At 45.4% G+C, this 18,598-nt stretch overlaps 1 protein-coding gene across 2 annotated transcripts; it reads right to left on the bottom strand.

Annotated features, from left to right (window-relative positions):
• Nucleotides 1–2,989: 2,989 nt before the first annotated feature.
• LOC142564192 (dehydrogenase/reductase SDR family member 9-like) lies at nucleotides 2,990–18,181 on the bottom strand. Of its 2 annotated transcripts, XM_075675095.1 has the most exons (5): nucleotides 17,812–18,181; nucleotides 13,082–13,288; nucleotides 8,347–8,529; nucleotides 5,651–5,783; nucleotides 2,990–4,361 (listed from the first exon to the last, which is right to left on the bottom strand). In XM_075675095.1, exons 1-5 carry the CDS (start codon nucleotides 18,014–18,016, stop codon nucleotides 4,031–4,033), a joined length of 1,059 nt encoding a protein of 352 aa, XP_075531210.1. In that variant the 5' UTR covers nucleotides 18,017–18,181; the 3' UTR covers nucleotides 2,990–4,030. The 2 variants fall into 2 exon arrangements, with proteins under 2 accessions (XP_075531210.1, XP_075531211.1); XM_075675096.1 differs by lacking the exon at nucleotides 13,082–13,288.
• Nucleotides 18,182–18,598: the final 417 nt, after the last annotated feature.

Genomic DNA, 18,598 nt, shown 5'->3' on the forward strand with positions numbered 1-18,598 from the left:
CGTGCAGACACCAAAGCTATGTAACTGTGTGTCGTTCTCAAGAGAACATAAAAAAAGCTTAATTCAGTGTTACATCTGCAAAGCAAACATCTTATAGCCCTTGGTGGAATGCAGACTGCATGCAAGACCACCGACGCCGACTAGCAGCTTGGAAGCAGCTTCTTTATAACCATTCCCCCAAATTGGTCTTACATATTTCACGCTGCTGTATTTAAACGCACACTCGCTCGAGCTAAAGATTATGATAGGAAATACTATGATTGCTTTCCTAAAATAAAAACAGAAAGGCGTCGTTTAGATATATGAGATAACGCAGAATTCTGCTATCACCAATTAATATTGAATATGTAAATCTGTCCTCCGATAACGTGAGAAAATTTCTAGAACTCATTGCTAAAGGTTTCGAGACTAGATTCGCGTCATCGATGTCCTACAATTTGCAACAACGAGCCCCATTATGAGTGTCTACTGAAGTTACATTGGCTGAATTAGCTCAAGTAATTCGTAACTTACCTATGTCAGCCCCTGATCCTGATGGAGTTGGCGTTCACATTATAAACATTTTATTCGATCTATCTCCTTGTGACCTTCTGAACGTTATATTCTAAACTATTCATTAAACAAAGCCTGGATACATTACGATTGAAAAATAGCTAAAGCGATCCCCATACCTAAAGAACAAGGAGTACGTTATAAAATATAAAATATCACCCCTATTTCTCTTACTTCTAATATGGTCAACCTCATAGGGGGAGTATGACATTGCAGGATTGCTGCCTGCATGATGGATAATTTAATAGCAAGTGTAAATCAAATAGGCTTCAGAGTTGATTGCGCAGTATGGTGTGCCCATGCTGTTTTAGAGAGCCGCATCCAACTTGTTCGGAAAAGGGATCTCAATATTCTGTTTTAGTGACATTAGGTATACCTAAAACATATGGCAGTGTATAACATTAAATTTACTGAATATTCTGCAAGTACATAATTCCCCAAATTATATTATTGCTTGGTTGGCAGAATTGTTGCGATCAAGCGCATTTTACTGCTTCAGAGATGGCTGTTCCTCGTCAAACTTCAGACTCGTGGCGTTTCTCAATCAGCAGTCTAGTCTTCGAAATTATTTAATACATTAATGAGTTCTATCCCCACTTGTCAGGACGTGCAAGTTTATGTGTGTGCAGATTACATTGCATTCTTTGCGGCTGACCGTGACATTTACTCTCTATACGAAAAACTGCAAAGATACATGAGTATGCTTGAGGTATGGCTTCAGACGATCTGCATGTCATTAAATTTAGGTAAAAGCACAATCTTTGGGTTCCCGCTTGCGGATCTGATTTCGGAAGTGGGGAAACTGTACGCGTTTCATAATGAGGCTTCGAAAGGAACAAGAAACGAGGTCTTAGCAATTTTCATTTAATATCCAATTCATACAAAAGCCGGAAGATTCTAATGATTATTGCCCCTTTCGTTCTGCACACTTCTTCAAAATACAAACTTCTGGAGTGATCAAGTTTTTGAACAACCTTGAAAACAATCGTATAACGTTTCTGAGGGCTTTTAATCGAATTACAAGCGTCGGGTAAAACGGAACCGCGTATTTATTTGTATTTTTTCCTGCACGTATAGCGTATTTGATTCCTGCCCGTGTGAGCCTTCCAATGGCACTATTAGATGTAGGCGCCAACTGCTATGTCTTCACGCATGCTCATATTGTGCAAATTGACGCGACTTCCGAGATCTGAAAACGTATTTGAGTTTACTGAACAATTGAAGGGTCGTGAAATATTTTAAATGGCATAAAGACACGGTCGACAGGGAGCATTCCACAAGATAGAAGTCGGAAGGGGGAGGGAGGGCGGGAGAAAAGAAGCGCAAAGGCTTCAGCGGGAAAGAAGCTGAGCAAGGGAAAACATCAAAGGAGAAGAATCAGAGGCATTGCGTTCGTGTCTCACAATGCGTCCCAAGTGAATGCATCGAATAGCGCAGGAGTGGGCTTCGTGTCGTGCACTCGATTACTGCAAATTCCGCATCACCGGTTAATACGTTTACATGCGTTTTTGCATAAATAAGAGCGTTGTCTTGAGCAAATATCTCGCTTTACCCTAGCAGTGCCTCGCCATTTCGTGACGACCCGCATATACATAGTAGTCACAGTAGGCTGGACTAATTACGTTGGGATAGCTCCATGATAACTTGCGAAAACTATATTATTGAACATGAAAAGGATGGATGGCGCAATTTTTGCCCTATATTCTCTAAGGAGGACCAGCCGTAATGTGATTTAGGCAGGTTTTACTGCTCGACAAGTGAAAATGGTATCAAACTTTCATCCAGCCTAGTTGCAAGCATAAGCGTCAAGATTTTCATCACATGAGAGTGTTGCGAAACTATGTTGCGACATAAGAGCCGAGTTGCTGAGACGAAATTACCTCCCTCCTGTCCTAAAAAACGACATATCGGCTGGTAAATGCACAATGTCACTTGCTTCGGCATTCCTATCAAGATTACCTTGCCCCGGTGTACACAATATTCAATAGTTCTAGACCTTTAGAACTCTTCTTGTCTGAGATGCGAAGCATGATCACAAAGTTAGGGCATCATTGAGTTCATTATGTCTTCGGGGTATATAGCTGAGTTTTGTGCAACAGGCAAATAGTTTAGTGGACTCACATGCGCCCATACTATCTCAGTGAAAGCAGCTTAGAAATCAGCAAAGATATTTTTTATTATGAGACAAAATATGGCACGTGAGCCTGAACTCCTGTGTTCTAGCAAAAAACTTATAGTTTGGGTAAGGCAGAAAGGGAACAATGGAGAATGGAAACGTGACAATGATGACGATGATAGCAACGCTGAGTGGCATAAGTGCCTCAAAAAAGCACAGGCACACGACGACACAGGTGGCCTGTGTTGTCATGTGTGTTTATTTTGCCTTTTCTGCGTGTGCCTTGTGCGGCAGTTATGTCGCTGAGCAAAAACCAACCGGGCCAAGAGCGAGCTTTATTGATGATAGTAATGACAGAAAAGAAGGCGCGCCGAAGAATATGAAACAATACAAAGAACAAGAACTGCAAGAATTATCACAATCGCGCACGTCTTTAAAGAAGCCTTCGTGGCCGGACACGCAAAGTATTTCGCCCATGGATCCAAAAGAAGACTTAGAAAGTGGCACGTTATTAATTCCTACTTCATATGCAACCAATGATTCTCTATAGCAACTAGAGTAAACCTACACAAAGCTACTGTCTCCGGCAAGGCGCAGTTCCAACTTTGAGTTCTGAGCAATGGTCCTAGATCACGAAGGCCACGCCAAATTTCAATCTACATAGACAGCTTGTATGACGTATTTCAGTGCTGTGTGTCATCCTGAATCGAGGCTCAACATCAGGATGTTCAGTTGAATAAAGTGTTTTTGTGAAGAGACGTCAACAAACCAAAACGTTTTACTGCAAATATGCCGTACAAGAATAAAATGAGAACAACGAGCACATAAAACGCAGGAATCAAATGCGGTAAGCCTCTAGCCGTTGTTCACTCTTGCGCATTTCCGAGTAGCGCATGCGCGTTGTCATACCTTCGTACACATTCCTATGTAGGACGTGGGAGTCACCTGGCACTTAAGTATGCACGGTACACTAAACAGTAATGAGTATTCTTGTTTCTACCATAATGATCTGGCATGTGCGCAGCGCTCGATCATCATTACATTATAGTGGAAAATATTCTGCTGAGGTCATGCCCATATAAAATACACGCTTAAAATTAAAATGTTCGTTGAACCTAAAAACAATCAGTATTTGTCGTTTCACGCTTTGTATGTGCGATCCACCATTGCTGTATATAAATAAGAGTACTAGATGGTACTTTCGGACACCCATGCTTAGACACACAAACGTTATCACATTTGGCAGCCACCGGAATGCGGCCGCGCCAGTGGGGACCGAACCTGCGACCTCGTGCTCTGCGGCCGGATGCCATAGTGACAGGGCCAGCGCTACGGTTGCAGCACATATTGTAAAAACAAGATTCAACATACAAGGTTGATCATCTTACGAATACCGAGGATTAAATAATCTACCGCTTCATCGGGCAAAGTCCTGAGAATGGAAAGCGACGTGTACTCCAGGGGTCCAGTGGCTGGGTAGCAGGTCTTCGGATCCGTCTCCCTAACGGCCGCAATCATTTGATTCACAACTTCCTGGGGGTTGTCGCGCATAGAGTAAGAGTAGTAGGTCGACGCCGACGTGAGCCAGTTCTTAATTTCCGTCTCCGTGTAATCGGCGACGACTTCGGGCGCTTGCTTGTTCAGGTCTCGCTCGATGGCCCGCATGGAACCGACGTCATCGTTGATGGCAGTCCTGAATGAGACGCAGAGGAATGCGGCCACGCCATGTGAGACAAAGGGCAAAATAGGTTTGAGAGATTCATTTTCTTTGCGATATACTTGTGAGGATCGGCTCGTGAGAGTGACGCATGTGGGGGTGTTTATTTTCCCTGTTCTCGGTCGTGATGAGTTAGAACCACATTATCGCTGTGCATCTCTTTAAAAAAAAGCAGCAAAACCTAATATGGACGAAGATCGAGAAGTTTAGACTACGCCGTTAGGTGGAACACCGTTACTTCTTTTCTGGCATAAAAGTTAAGCACCCTTTCGTTTGGCTACCATGTCTGAAGAGGGTGCCACAAGTGCTGCTGTTCCTGACAGCTTAATCCGGCAGTAACGTTAAGAGGCCTCCTGCACACGCACTTTTACATAGAAGATTCTTAAAACAACCCTTTGCCGCAAGCTTTTTCTATGTAACGAAGCATAATACATCTCGTACCATTATCCAAGCTTGACCTGAGAACGATAACCACGGCATCTCTAATGCAGAATTTGAACTGGTAAGAACGGTTCGCTAACATACGTGCATCACCTTGGTGCGCTGTATGCGTCAACTAACTTGACCTCATCTATGTCATATAGTTGGCATGTGCAACGTATGTGTACGCGAAGAAGTTCAGCTTACTTTTCTTGTGCACCCACCTAAGCACAAAACACCATCGTATTTTGTGCATAATAAGGACGTCAGCTGTCTATTGGCCAATTGCTCAAAAAGACAGTGGCAGTGATGCGCTTTGCAAGGGCGTTGTAAAACCAATAAATAGCTTTAGACATGAAAATAAAGATATTTGAACACTTAACAAGAACTTGGGGTAGACAAGATGGAATTACGTCCATGCAATTATGTTAAATATTCCGTGACAATTAAGGAGGTCTACGGCTGGACATGAAATAGAGTAATTATATTATTGTTTCAGCATTTAATAATTTGTTGTTGCACTTCAAGTCTAAAGGAAGTCTGGAGATTTTGCCAAAGAAATATTTTTCTTGAAACCTATGTGTTTAATTTCATTAACGTGCTTGTAAGATGCGTCGCCACCACTGCCAAATTATTAAATTCACTAATTTATGCTTTTTACCACTGGTTTGAAACACATAGAAAGAAACTCTACAAAAAAGATGTTTTGCTTTATATGTTCAACAATCCTGCATAAAGGGTGATAACAAACTGTTGAAAGTAAGAATATCGAGCATATGCTTTTTTTGATTAGGGAGAGAATTATGCCAAAAAGTAAAGAGGTGCTTAGTAAAAAATTCACTTACTTGTACAAAGTTGGCTCGATAGCAATAACATCGACTCCTTTACCATACAGCTCTCTTCTGAGACCGTCGACAAGTGACAAGGTTGCGTATTTGCTCATGCAGTACGCCGTCGCAAGTGGGAAAGTATATGATGCTGAAAACAGAACATCAAGTATGTTAACCTTCAATATACTTCTAAATGTCTATGGCATTTAGCACATCAAATGTTTCCTGAGGGACTTCAACCATCCAGAGTGTTGTTTATACTGGTGTACAAAATCACCAGTTTATTATTTCATTAATTGTGATTAGGGGTTGGGAAACAAAATGGTCCGACCGAAAAGGCGCAAGGAAAGAAACCAGAAGGGTAACACAAGACACTATGACGCAAATATAGGCACGTTGTCCTTTCGACATCACCAAAGCATCGATTATGGGGAGCGTTCCTAAACTTAGGCGCAATGAAGTTCCCATATTTACTTCACTTCCGAAATAATTGTCCGGGAATATAGCTTGGAGGCCATAGCCGAGCCTTTACGCTGGCTTGGCTTGCGAAGGCTCACTGCGGGATGCAATGCTCCCTCCTATAGACCGTTTTTTTCATGGGCGCCGCCCTACTGCGTTTGCAGTGGCGCCATCTATGGGCAATCGGCATGCTAGCTTGGGCGAGCGCTCCGTGTTGTATGCAAAGTATACGCCCCGTGCGCTTTCCCGTGGTTGTTTTCTCGCTCACGTGGACTATTTAGTATTACGTGGTCTCCTACGCGAGAAACGGTCTTGCGAGACTTACTGAAGCGATTCAAGTCCGCACGGCCGGAGTTTCTGCGGTTTTGAGATGGAAGGAGCACCCATCGGCGATGTGTGCGCCCATGCTTGAGTCTATAATCAGCCTCGGAGGTAAGGTTTGTGCTTCAGAAAGTTATTTTAATAAATGTGACCTTACTGCAGCATTCTCATTGTAGTTGTAAACTGCACTTTAGCAGCAATGAGTAGTTACAAATGATATGACGATCCCAACAGCATTAGTACTGTTCTGCTACTGAACAAGTATTGCTGTTTACATTGACAGGCGTTAAAATTGTAATTTTTTGATACATTGAGCGACTACCTCATTTGTTGGCCGAAGTTTCTGTCTACGAATAAAGTAGTTTTGATTAGTGATATTAACATATCGTAACGTGTGAATTACACCTGTCCACTGGTCGAGCAATTGTATGCGGACTACACGAGCATCCGAAACAATGGTAAATGCTTGGTTATAGATCAGTTTGTTGCACATAGCGCATGGTGCAACTATGCGGCATGAATATACGACCTCTTATTGAGGTGGTAGCATGCGTTGCTTCATTTTTTTCTCGCGAAAGAGGAGGATGAGAACAGAGTTTCTTTTTCTCGTTTTTTTTCGCCCAGTCCTCTACGACGCATATAGCAGAACTATAGAAATTACGTCCTCACAAATGGGCACCAGATACTTTTTTATGCGGCCTCCTTGAGATAGTACTACTTCACAGGGCAAGACGGCAATCCGGAACGACAAAGCTCATACGTACCATGGTGGTTTACCAACCGCAGTGATCGCTGTGTTGAGTAACGCCATCTGCCTCATACAAGAGGAGGCTATGATATACATAGCAGAGTAACTTCAAGTCTACTAGACTTGAAATGCATGAGAAAGGTGCCGGTGGCTTACTCAAATATCCTATAACGACTGGCATTTAGATGTTTCGTTGTAGTATTGGGTTGGACGTACAAAGCGTCCAGTACTATGCTTCAGTTGACACGCGAAGCTATCACGGAGGAGCAAGATTTTTTTTTATTCACCCTGGCAATTCACAGACTCAGGTTCTCTTCGTCGAGTGAAAACCGACACAGTCAAAATATTTCGCAACACGTATGCGTACACACCACGGGTGATGTTGCGAGTCGCTTCTTTGCGCAGCCAAGAGAAATTTCCGCATATGGTAGTTGCCGATGCACCGAAAGGCTACACAGCTGTTCCCCGACGACCTTGCGTGAACTGGCATCAGATAAATTTCACGGAGAACGAGCTAAAGCATCTCCACATCGTTCCGCAGCACGCGACGACAACGCACTCAAGCAGCGCCGCGCTGGCTCGCACAAACCGGAGAGAAGGTAAAGGCTATCCGCGTGCCCTGTGTTCCTCGGCCGATGAAAAGGTCGGTGACAGCCTAAGAGTTGCAGAGAAGATCCGCCCACAGAAAGCGTAGTGCACTTGCTCTTCACCTCTGAAAAAGGGCCGAACCAGCTGCAGTCCGCCCTCAGCGTAACGACTTTCGCTGGCTACTGTAAATGCTAGGCTAATTAGAAAATGAAAGCTTGGTGTTTCAAATTAACTATTACTTTTGCCAGAGCAGTGACATCTGGATACTATATAAAATGTGCCTAGAGGTCCGGGTTGCATGCTGAAACCAGTGAAACAAGGACCGATTTGTACGGAGGAAATAGTTTCAAGCATGCGAAACCGTGTGATGCCAAGCAAACGAGCAAATCTCATTGGCTGGCGCACCTATGCAAATTTCGTTTTAGTTCGACAGTGTACATATAAGCTTGTAATTGTTAGGTTGTCACCGATTTATCGATCATTTCTGTCCTCCATGCTTTCTTTATATACATAAGAATGTCAGTGTGCCACTTCGCCTGAAGGCAGTCTTTTAGGATGCGACTCGGCCTGGCGCTTCCAAAACTTCCGTACTCACCGTAGACGCTAGTGACAATAACCATGCGACCTTTGCTTCTCTTCAACAGTGGCAGGAACTTTTTCGCGACTCGAACGACTCCGAAGACGTTGACGTCGAACACTTTGACGATGCTCTCCATGGTCATCCACTCGATGAGGCCGCTGTTCGGGATGCCGGCGTTGGCCACCACGGCCCACAGAACTGCGCACGTGCATTCAAAATTTATTTATTTTATTTATTTGCAATACTGTTAACCCTTGCGGCCTGTTAGAAGGGTGAGTGAATAGGAATTTTCAACAAACGCGTAACGCCAGTTCCACAATAACCAAACAATCCATTCAGCAAACACATGATGTCAGTTTACACTCAAATGATTCAGTTGTGCGTGTTTCAATAAACACATCTGCGTCAAGGCTGTTCAATCGACTATAGTTTTTGCAAGGAAGGAATATTTCAAGACATCAACGCGTAGCACATAGGGTATTACAGCATGAGCGTGACCTGTAAGTGGGAACACTCATCCAGCGGGACGCAAGTGTAGTCTGGAGTCCAAAGTGATATTATTGTTCTGCAGTTGGTAAAAGAATTTCAACCTCGTTATTTTTCTGCGCGTTGCGAGTTGGGGCAAATCGGCACGAGATAATAACGCAGTTACAGACTGCGTTCTTTGGTAAGCATTAAAGATAAACCGCGCGGCTAGTCGTTGAATCGGCTTCCAGTTAAATCAAGCCCACTTGGTGCGGATCCCAGACTATACATCCGTATTCCAGTACGGACAATACAATTGTATTGTGCGCCTTGAGGTTTACCTCGGGTGTAGCATCTTTGAACTTTCGCCTTAACAAACCGAGTTTGAGTTGATCAGGTCCACAAATGTTTACAGTGTGTTCGTTCCAATTCAAATTGTGCGTAATTGCTACCCCTAGATACTTAAGCTTAGTAATATGTTGAAGTTGGTTATTATTTATTTTGTAAGTAAAAAGCAATGGGGTTTTCTTGTTAGATACAATCATGTAAGCCGATTTATCGAAATAAATTTTCATGTCCCACGCAATACAGCAGTCATATATTCTTTGCATTCATTCGTTTAAGAACATTTGACCCTGGACATTCTTAACGCGACAGTAGACAAGGCAATCATCCACGAATAGACACAGTTCAATGTTAGGATGCAAGTCATTAGCAATGTCATTTACATATAATAGAAACAAAATTGGTCCTAAAACCAAACTTTGTAGTACACCCGATAAAACAGGCAAGGAGGATGATCGTTCGCCTGCTATTTGAACATATTGCTTTCTGTTTGTAAGGTACGCATGAATGCATTTCACTATTTGTGTATTACCCGCCGTGGTTGCTCAGTGGCTATGGTGTTGGGCTGCTGAGCACGAGGTCGCGGGATCGAATCCCGGCCACGGCGGCCGCATTTCGATGGGGGCGAAATGCGAAAACACCCGTGTGCTTAGATTTAGGTGCACGTTAAAGAACCCCAGGTGGTCAAAATTTCCGGAGTCCTCCACTACGGCGTGCCTCATAATCAGAAAGTGGTTTTGGCACGTAAAACTCCAAATATTATTATTATTACTATTTGTGTATTAACTCCAAGTTTATACAGTTTCTCAATAAATTCTGTGTGACACACCCGATCGAAAGCCTTCGAAAAATTAATTGCTATAACATCAATTACCGGCTTGTTGTTTATTGCGAAATCAAGAAAAAGAAATGGGCATGGGCAGTACACGTAATGAGGAGGGAAGATAACCGATGGTCATTAAGAGTTACCCAATAGATTCCAAGGGAAGGGAAGCGTAGCAGAGGGCGGCAGAAAGTTAGGTGGGCGGATGAGATTAGGAAGTTTGTAGGAACAACATGGCCACAATTAGTACATGACCAGGGTAGTTGGAGAAGTATGGGAGAGGCCTTTGCCCTGCAGTGGGCATAACCAGGCTGATGATGATGATGATGATGTTAATTGCGACAACAGTGTCTTGTTGTTACAGTTAATTGTAATCGTTAATTTAATTGTTAATTGCTTCAGCACTGTCTTCAGAGTGTCGCTAGTTTTCAAAGTCACCAACACCATAGGTGTAGGAGGTTCAACACAGCGTTACAAAAAGTCTTACAACCACTCCGTGCGATTTTTCAATTCGGTCGTCAGCGTTCTTTTAAAGGGACACTAAAGGTTACCAGAAACTCAAGTTAAAGTGGTAGAGCAATGTTCTAGAACGTCTAAGGCGTCAATATAATCGCGAACAGAGCTTTAGTAACCGAGAAATTGAGGTAAATGCATGACACGATTTGAGACCCCCCCAGCGACATTCCGGTACTAGCCCGATGACGAAAGGTCTCCTCATAATTTGTGATACTAATACTCAACTACTCGTATTAAAAATATCATTTCATTCGACTATAAGCCGGAAAAAATGCTACTTGTCTACGTCTATTTGATTCTAGGAAAAAATAACATTTTGACGTTACCCTTCAGTAATATGGGTGTTCGAAAGGTTTCGTTTTCGCTCGACTCTGCGCCGCGCACGCTTTGGAGTTTCAGTAGTTTCGTTATCGCGTCGTGCTGTGAGGGTTCTGCTCGCGAAACTTTCATTTGGAACAAGCAGCGAGAATGCCAGCTCCATGTGATGTCGTGGGAAGCCCTCGTTGCTTTCCCGCTCCGGAGAGCCGGTGTCGAGGCCGCCGTCGTAGTACGCAACGACGCCGGCAGTGCGAGCCCTCAGAAGCAGGTCGCGCTCGTCGGTGCTCAAATCGCTGAAGTTGAGCCCACCATCGCGAGCCAATCTGTTGGTGTCAGGGTCCATTGCGACGAGCGTCGAAGTTAGCGTCATAGAATGAAGTACCAGCTTATGGGCGTCTTGCGCTGGAGTGTGAGGTATAGTAGCGGCGCCTGGTGGCGGTGCGGGAAACGACATCTGGGTCGTGCCAGCTTGGGTCGTATTGAGCCCTGGCTGTGGCGAAGCACGTTTCTAGGCCGAGTTTTGCGTCGATTCGCACATTTTTATGCCCTGTTGCGAGTGCGAAAAGGCTCGTCGCTTCTCATAGACCACGCCGACCACGCTGCGAGCTCGCTGCAGCCTATAGTTTAACGAAAACGGACTCTCCGTGTGCCGTGGGACGTAACGTGGGACGTAATTCGTTTCTCCTTCCGCTAGCCACCATACTCCCGCTTTCGCTCTGCTGTCGGCTCTGTCTTGGCTCTGTTTCTGGCCGCGCGTTCGCGTTTTGCGCAGAAAAGCCGTAGCGCCGTCTGCGGACGCCGTTCTACTCACCGATGGCGCAACGTCACTATGAGACCATGATGTCAGTTCTCCTCGATCGGAGGGCGGGCGATTTGAACTGCGCTAGAGGTACGCGGACGCTTCAGAACGCATTTTCTCTTAAAATAAGTGTCTCCTTGGCACGAAACAAGCGTTTCGAGGTTTCTGGGATGGTATTTCAACAGTCCACGTTGACTTAATAGTAACCTTTAGTGTCCCTTTAAAGAATCATCATTCTGTACTACTATGCCGCGTGTTGCTTTTTTTTATCTATCGATACGTTATTGTATTTATGTTCTCGGCAGTAAATAGCACTTCCAAATTTTCTGCTGCTACCTGTGTTACAAAGAAAAGCAAATAATTATTCGAACAATTGCGAAGCCATAAATAAAATTCGCTTAAATGCTAGCGTACGGAAGCAGGCAAGCATACTGTGACTGCAGAAAAGCAGAAAAAATTCTTTAGGTTGATGTATCTCCAGCTCGAAAACTTTCACGGTTTGAAGACTACGCCTGGAGAAAGTGACAACAATTTTGCGGATCCCTTTCTTGACGGGACTAATGCCCTAGATACACTGACGCGCTGATATCGGTTAAGTTGCGCTTCCGATGGGGCTCACCACAGCATGCGCATTTGCAAGGAAACGCAGCCGCATTCTTACGTTATGTTGCCATAGAAAACAAAGAAATGTCGTTAGTTCCGTGTCATAGTGCTTTTCGCCAAGGGAATGCAGCTGATGATCTGAGAAGAATAGCGCAAGGTTGGGGCGAAGGGAGCGACGGCGTTGAGAAGAGGGCGAGTGTGCGAAGCGGGGATCGTTCAGGGGGAGGACAGAGTCGGTTGCCGCACGGCGTCGCGGATAGCGGCGGGGGTCAAGGAACCGGGGAGAAGGAGGGTTCAAGGTTGTTCCAGGACGAACCCGACCAGCGGGAACAGGCAGACTTGTGCAAAACGCTTATAGACATCGTAGCAAGTTCGCATAAGCTGCAAATGCATTTACTTATTTGTCCACTTGAGATGCCCCAGCGGATGCAGTTTATAGAACAGCGATATCTGTTTTCTGTGCAGAGTTGAGGATTTGGAAACTTGATACTTGTAGTTTTTTTTTTGCTTGTCAATATGTTGCAACTTGAAAAGAAAATTCCATGCCAAAAATAAGAATTCTGCCTCCTACAGTCACTATAGTTTAAGCCTTTCTCTCAAATGCAACCCACTTTATTCGCATTCTTCGAGCGGTCGCCTGATAGCACCATTTTCGCGTTTTAAGTGTACTTCAAAAGGCACTTCAAAAGACGAATCAAAGTTTTTGATGATGCCTAAAAGAATGTTGGCTCCGAGTTAAAGCTTCCTGTTTAGCGAGGTATACATCAAGGGTAACGGCAGCGGCTTCGCACGCCGTGATGTCAAACAGCCGACGTCGTGCTGACGATAGAACATAAAAAAAAAAAAACGCTTTTCATCGTTTCCGTTCAACGGTCGTCTACCTCTTGATCCGAGGTCCCGCTTCACCGCCTCGAAGGCTTCGTCGACCTGATTGTCCTTGGTGACGTCAAGCTGCAGCACTCGTACGTTTTGGCTCTTCTTCAGAATCATTGCGCCCTCGCTGTTGGAGTCGAGGCACCCCGCGTAAACCATGAAGTTCTCTCGAGACAAACACTGGGCCAGCATGTTGCCGAAACCCGTGTCACAACCTGCAAATCGAGACCCGCGTGAGAGACTCTACATTTCACCGAGTTTCAACAGGAGCGAAATGCTTTCTCTGGCTTCAGAGTACTACGGTGTGCGATCAATTTATGCAAACTGCAGCGACAATATGGAGTCAGCTAATGCATGCATGGATAAGTGGCTGTCACCGGTAAATCATAAGAAGCCAACAAACACTGACACCAAGGACAACATAGGGGAAATTACTTGTGCTTAATAAATAAGTAATTTATTTAATTAATTAAATTTATTTATTTAAGTAATTTAATCTATTAAGCACAAGTAATTTCCCCTACGTTGTCCTTGGTGTCAGTGTTTGTTGGCTTCTTATGATATGACTAATAAAACTCGGGCTCCTCGGTTAACCCTCTTTCTTCTCGTTTGTCCCCGGTAAGGGTATTCATATTGCACCGGGCATGAGTAGGCGTGTGCGGTGATACGCTTACTCATGAGCTTACTAAAAAAAAGCAGTATGTGGTGAAGGTGCTCGAAAGCCTGTTGAATAAACTACAATTTAGATAATATTGTGAATGACCTAGCTGTTTGAGGGCACAATCATTTCTACTGGTCTGTGGGCTCATCAGTGGTTTCTGTGAAGGCGGCGTCAATGGCTTTATTATATCGTTAAGGAAAGAAAATGAAGTACCAGAAAAGTACACGAGAGCATAGCAGGATTAACTCACTAATTGTGCGATCAAAAACAAAATGAATTAAATTCTGGTGCAGAACGTTAGGAAAAAAACAATTTTGTTACGAGACAAGCAGTAGTGAGGGCACTCTGAGATTTTGACCACCTGGAGACATTTCAATCGCTCCCAATGCATGGCAAACAGGCGTTTTCGCATTTCGGTCCCATTGAAAGACGAGCGCGGCGGACGCGATTTGGTGCCACGACCTTGTGCTTCGCAACGCAGTGGCAGCCGCTAAGCCACCACGGTGGGTGAGAGTACGCGATCAAACTAGTTCAAATGAGCGCGTACCAAGTTCTCACCGCAGCAGCTTTGATGGAGGGCTGTCTCATCGAAATCATTTAAATAATAAAATAAATTCAGGGGTTCTACGTGCCAAAACCAAGATATGAGTATGAGGCATGGCGTACGTGGGGGACTTCTGGTTAATTTTCACCACGTGATTCTCTTTAACGCACGCCCAGTGCATGGCACATGGGCGTTCTTGCCCCTATCGACATGTGACCGCAGCGGCCGGGATTCGATCCCGCGTCCTCGGGCTTAGGAGCACTACGCACAAGCGCTTACACCACCACCGCTGGTGTGTCTCAATGAGCGCCTACAATATCAACTACAGCAAAATGTACTTCGCGGCCAGCAGCCTCTTTCGATACACCTATTTTATCTGTAAACAATATATCGACGCCAGTCTTAAGTTCCTAATGTTCTTAAGCCCTTTGGTTAGCGCTGTACAAGTTATAATTATCTTTTCTTTTAATTCTGTAGCATTCCTTGGAAACTGCCTCGACTGTACAGTATGTGAGCATGAATCTATCTATTTATGTATGTATGTCCCCGCCTAACCTCTTTCCCGCCAAATTTGGCGACTGGGTATGACAAAATAGGCAGACCACTAGGCTGCTTCGCTGAGGGCACCGGATTAGCGGAACCAACCACGTGACTAGCTCGAGTCACTGAGTATGTAACACTGGGCAAATTCCACTCTTCAATGTCCCCCGTTTATGCCCGCTTGGGTCCCTGGGTACGCGTCACTGGTTATGTGCCATATATATATATATATATATATATATATATATATATATATATATATATATATATATATATATATATATATATATATATATATATACATATATATATGATTTTATATAATCATTATATAAAATACATCAGCAAAAGCTATGCACATCATCAAACCAATTGCTGATAGCATTAAGGTCGCCAGTCCCCTTTACACGGTGGATGCACCGCTATCGCTTTTTCTTTTTTTGTGTGTGGTCTTAAGCTCCCTTAGGGATAAGTGCAGGACTGTTTTGGTGTGCGCACCCGTCTGCGTTGTGAGAAGTTGCAAGGCCTTTCATTCTTCTTGTGCTCTGTGAGCCAAGAAGAATGAGCTCGGGTGAAGAACCCTTCTTATGCTCAGACGTCGACGTAACTCACGTCATCGTTTCCCCTTGGTCAGTGTTACGGAATCACCACCCCCTGAGCAGACAAACTTTTCATGTTTCGCAGAAAAGCAACAAGAGTAACACTTAAAATGCAGCGCGCATCGCAAAAACCAGACGCTGGCAATCGTGATGGAGAACGTCGTTAGCAAAAGCCACTCGAGAGGAAACACCTCCAAGAAAATCAGTTTTTTTTCTTACGAAGAAATAGACACTTGCGGTGCGGCACGGGCTGTCTGCGCACTGTGGTGAAACATCAGGCCTATGCAGTAACTCATCAGACTGTACACCGCTCGTGAGAAACGCAAAATTTTGTACCATGCAAAATTTCATATTTCCGTGGGGTAAATTCAAGTTGAAAATTATTTGGTCTTAATGATTTTGCTACTATTTATTGCCTAGAAATTGACTGGCTGAATTACCGATAACTTATGATACAAATATGTACATAGACGCGGGCAAATCACGATACCCGACATAATAGCGCCATAATTAAGCGAAGACCTGACGAAAAATAATTCTTGTGACAGATAATCGCGCTTCATAAAATGAAGATGAAAAGGAATGTAATCTTGCTGCATGACAGATACTTTGTTACCACTGTAGTAAAACGACATTAGGCATTCGTAGCGCATGAACAGCTTTAAAACTGCTTGATAGAGTCGGACTCTGTAGTCCCGTTAGGTCATACTTCAACAAATGCATATTTTCATGTTTTTTATAAGTGTAACTTCCAACTAAATTAAGAGTGCAGTGATAACGGTACATATTGTTGATAGCTGTTATCTAAGAATTGATCCACTAAAGAAACTGTCGCGCGTAGAGAGAGATGAAGCGGAAAGGCAGAGAGGTTAACCAGATATCAGTATTATTCTTATTCGTAGACGCAGGCTAAAGTCAAAATCCGTTCCCTACAGTCAAGGTTCGCGCGATGGCGACAAACTGGTCTTCAATCGCCGCGAGAAAGAGCTCAAGGCCATGGAACCCGTTCAATTGCCGAATTAGCAATATTTATCTTTCCGGTCTGCGCGGCGCCGTTTGATCGCAACGATTTTCCTGGCGAAGAAACGGTAAAGCGTGACCTCGACCTGGTTCGGTCCTCGCCCATCGCACGCTTTCCCAATGATGTGAGCGGTGCACCTCCTCTAGCGGTCCTGCGCAACGCGCAAAAAAAAAAAAGAAGGTCCTTGAGCCGCACAACGCTCAAGCAAGTATACGCGAGCTGCTGCTTTAGAAGGCGCACACACATAGCGGACGAACGACCTCCCATCGGGGAAAAAGAAATGCAGAGAAAGGAATTTCATTGTGCGGTTGAACCTCTAGGAACTGCACAGAACGTAGGTTATTGGGGACGCCGTGCATTGGAGGGCTCCGGTGTAATTCTAGCCGCCTGGCATTCCTAATTACGTGCACCCAGTGCGCGGTATACAAGAACGCTTTAAAGCGGAGCTTTCTTTGCCTCTTTGATGTTCCGCTGCTGCTGTGGACTTGTACGCCGCTAACGCCGGCCGCATGTCACAAAAACAGAAAAGGCCTGCGTTGTGGGTGTTTTGTTTCATGACATTTGTTTATGAGCTGTCAAGCTCGTGTCAACGTTTACGTCGCGTCGCATGTTCACTATGCCCTCTAGACGCCGTAGCTAGGTGTGAGCCCCTCACCCCCCCCCCTCCCCAAGTGCAGTGCAGGAGCTGCCGCGCTTGTCTCCGCGCTCACCCGCAGCAGCAACGACAGTAGAGGGAGGAGGTGAGCAGAATGTTGCAGAGGGAATGGAGCGAGAGAGAGAGGAAGCAGTTTTGTGAGGTAACACGGCACGACCCAGAATGGCGCCGATGCGTGCACTTAGCGCCGAAGAGACGAAGGCTTGCATAAAGCGCCGAGCGTGGACCTAATTTCTCCGGACAGTATGCGCGCACGAAGCCGAGGGGCGACGCAGAAGTGTTGTACAGTGACGCAGCGAACAACAAGGGGAACAAATTTGTTTACGTAGAACCGTGCTTCTGTCGGAGATGCGCAGAATCTTTGTGTGCAAGAAGGAACGAAATGCGCTTCAGTGCACCCCGTCGCAATGCGGATGTCGGGGTCGGGATTCGAACCCTCCACATCGGGTTCAGCAGCGCAACGCCCTAAGCACAGAGTAACGGTGGTGGATCCGACATTGGAACCTCACAGCAAAGTAAATGTTGAAGTGCTTTTTCTTTCTTTTTTCCCCGTTTCTGATGCACGTAGGCGGAAAAAACGCGCCGCGTTCTTGAATAGCTGCTCCTTCCCCCCCTCCCCCTCCTGCCAGCCGAGTCACCCAGAGCAAAAACTGATGATCTAATACATCAAGGGCCACAAGTTATCGTCATCACCATCATGATTACACGTGCCACTCACCAGTGATAAGAACGGCCTTCCCATCACCGTTGACGAGGGTAACGAATAGCCTGCGCCAAAGGAACCGAGCCAGGCAGTGAGCGGCACACAGGAGGATCAACGTCGTGCCCAGCCATTGGGCCGGCACGGCCAGGAACGGCAGACGGGACCACACGTAGTGCAGCGCGCATAACAGCGTCGCGAACAAGACCCACGACGTCCTCATGGCGAGAGCACGCAAGCGTCGTATCTAGTAAACCCGCGATGCCACCGGCAACCCAAGACTCGCGGCCGCTCAGTACGCCCGCCGATCGCTGTACGAAGTCGACGGAAGGGGGGAAAATGCCGCAGTCCTGATTGCTCGCCGCCGGGAGCGTACTCTCTCGCAAGCGCGGCGAACAAGCCTCAAAATCTGCGTAGACAACGTCTAGCCATATCTAGCCGAGAGGCGAATTCGCTTACAAGACGATTGGGGGAGGACGCGGCTCGCCTTGGAGAGAAGGTTCACTCGGGGGAGGCCACGGGCGACGCCGGTCGGTCCTCAGTTATTTCGCCAGACGGGGGGTATTTTCTTTCCCGCTGTCCATCTCTCTCGTGGTTGTGTTTGTACACGCGTGCATGTGTGTGTGTGTGTTTGCGCGCGCGCGTGCGTGTGTGTGTGTGTCTGTGTGTGTACGCGTATACATGCATGCGTCCTTTCGTGTGCTTGTGTTTCGGGCGCGTGTGAATGCGTGCGTCTCTAAGTCCGTGTTTTATATCTTGCGTTTGCCTGTATTTGTGCGTGTGCGTACATTATGCCAGCTTGCGA

The sequence above is a fragment of the Dermacentor variabilis genome, chromosome 11, assembly GCF_050947875.1.
Source record: "Dermacentor variabilis isolate Ectoservices chromosome 11, ASM5094787v1, whole genome shotgun sequence".
NCBI classification, from domain to species: domain Eukaryota; kingdom Metazoa; phylum Arthropoda; class Arachnida; order Ixodida; family Ixodidae; genus Dermacentor; species Dermacentor variabilis.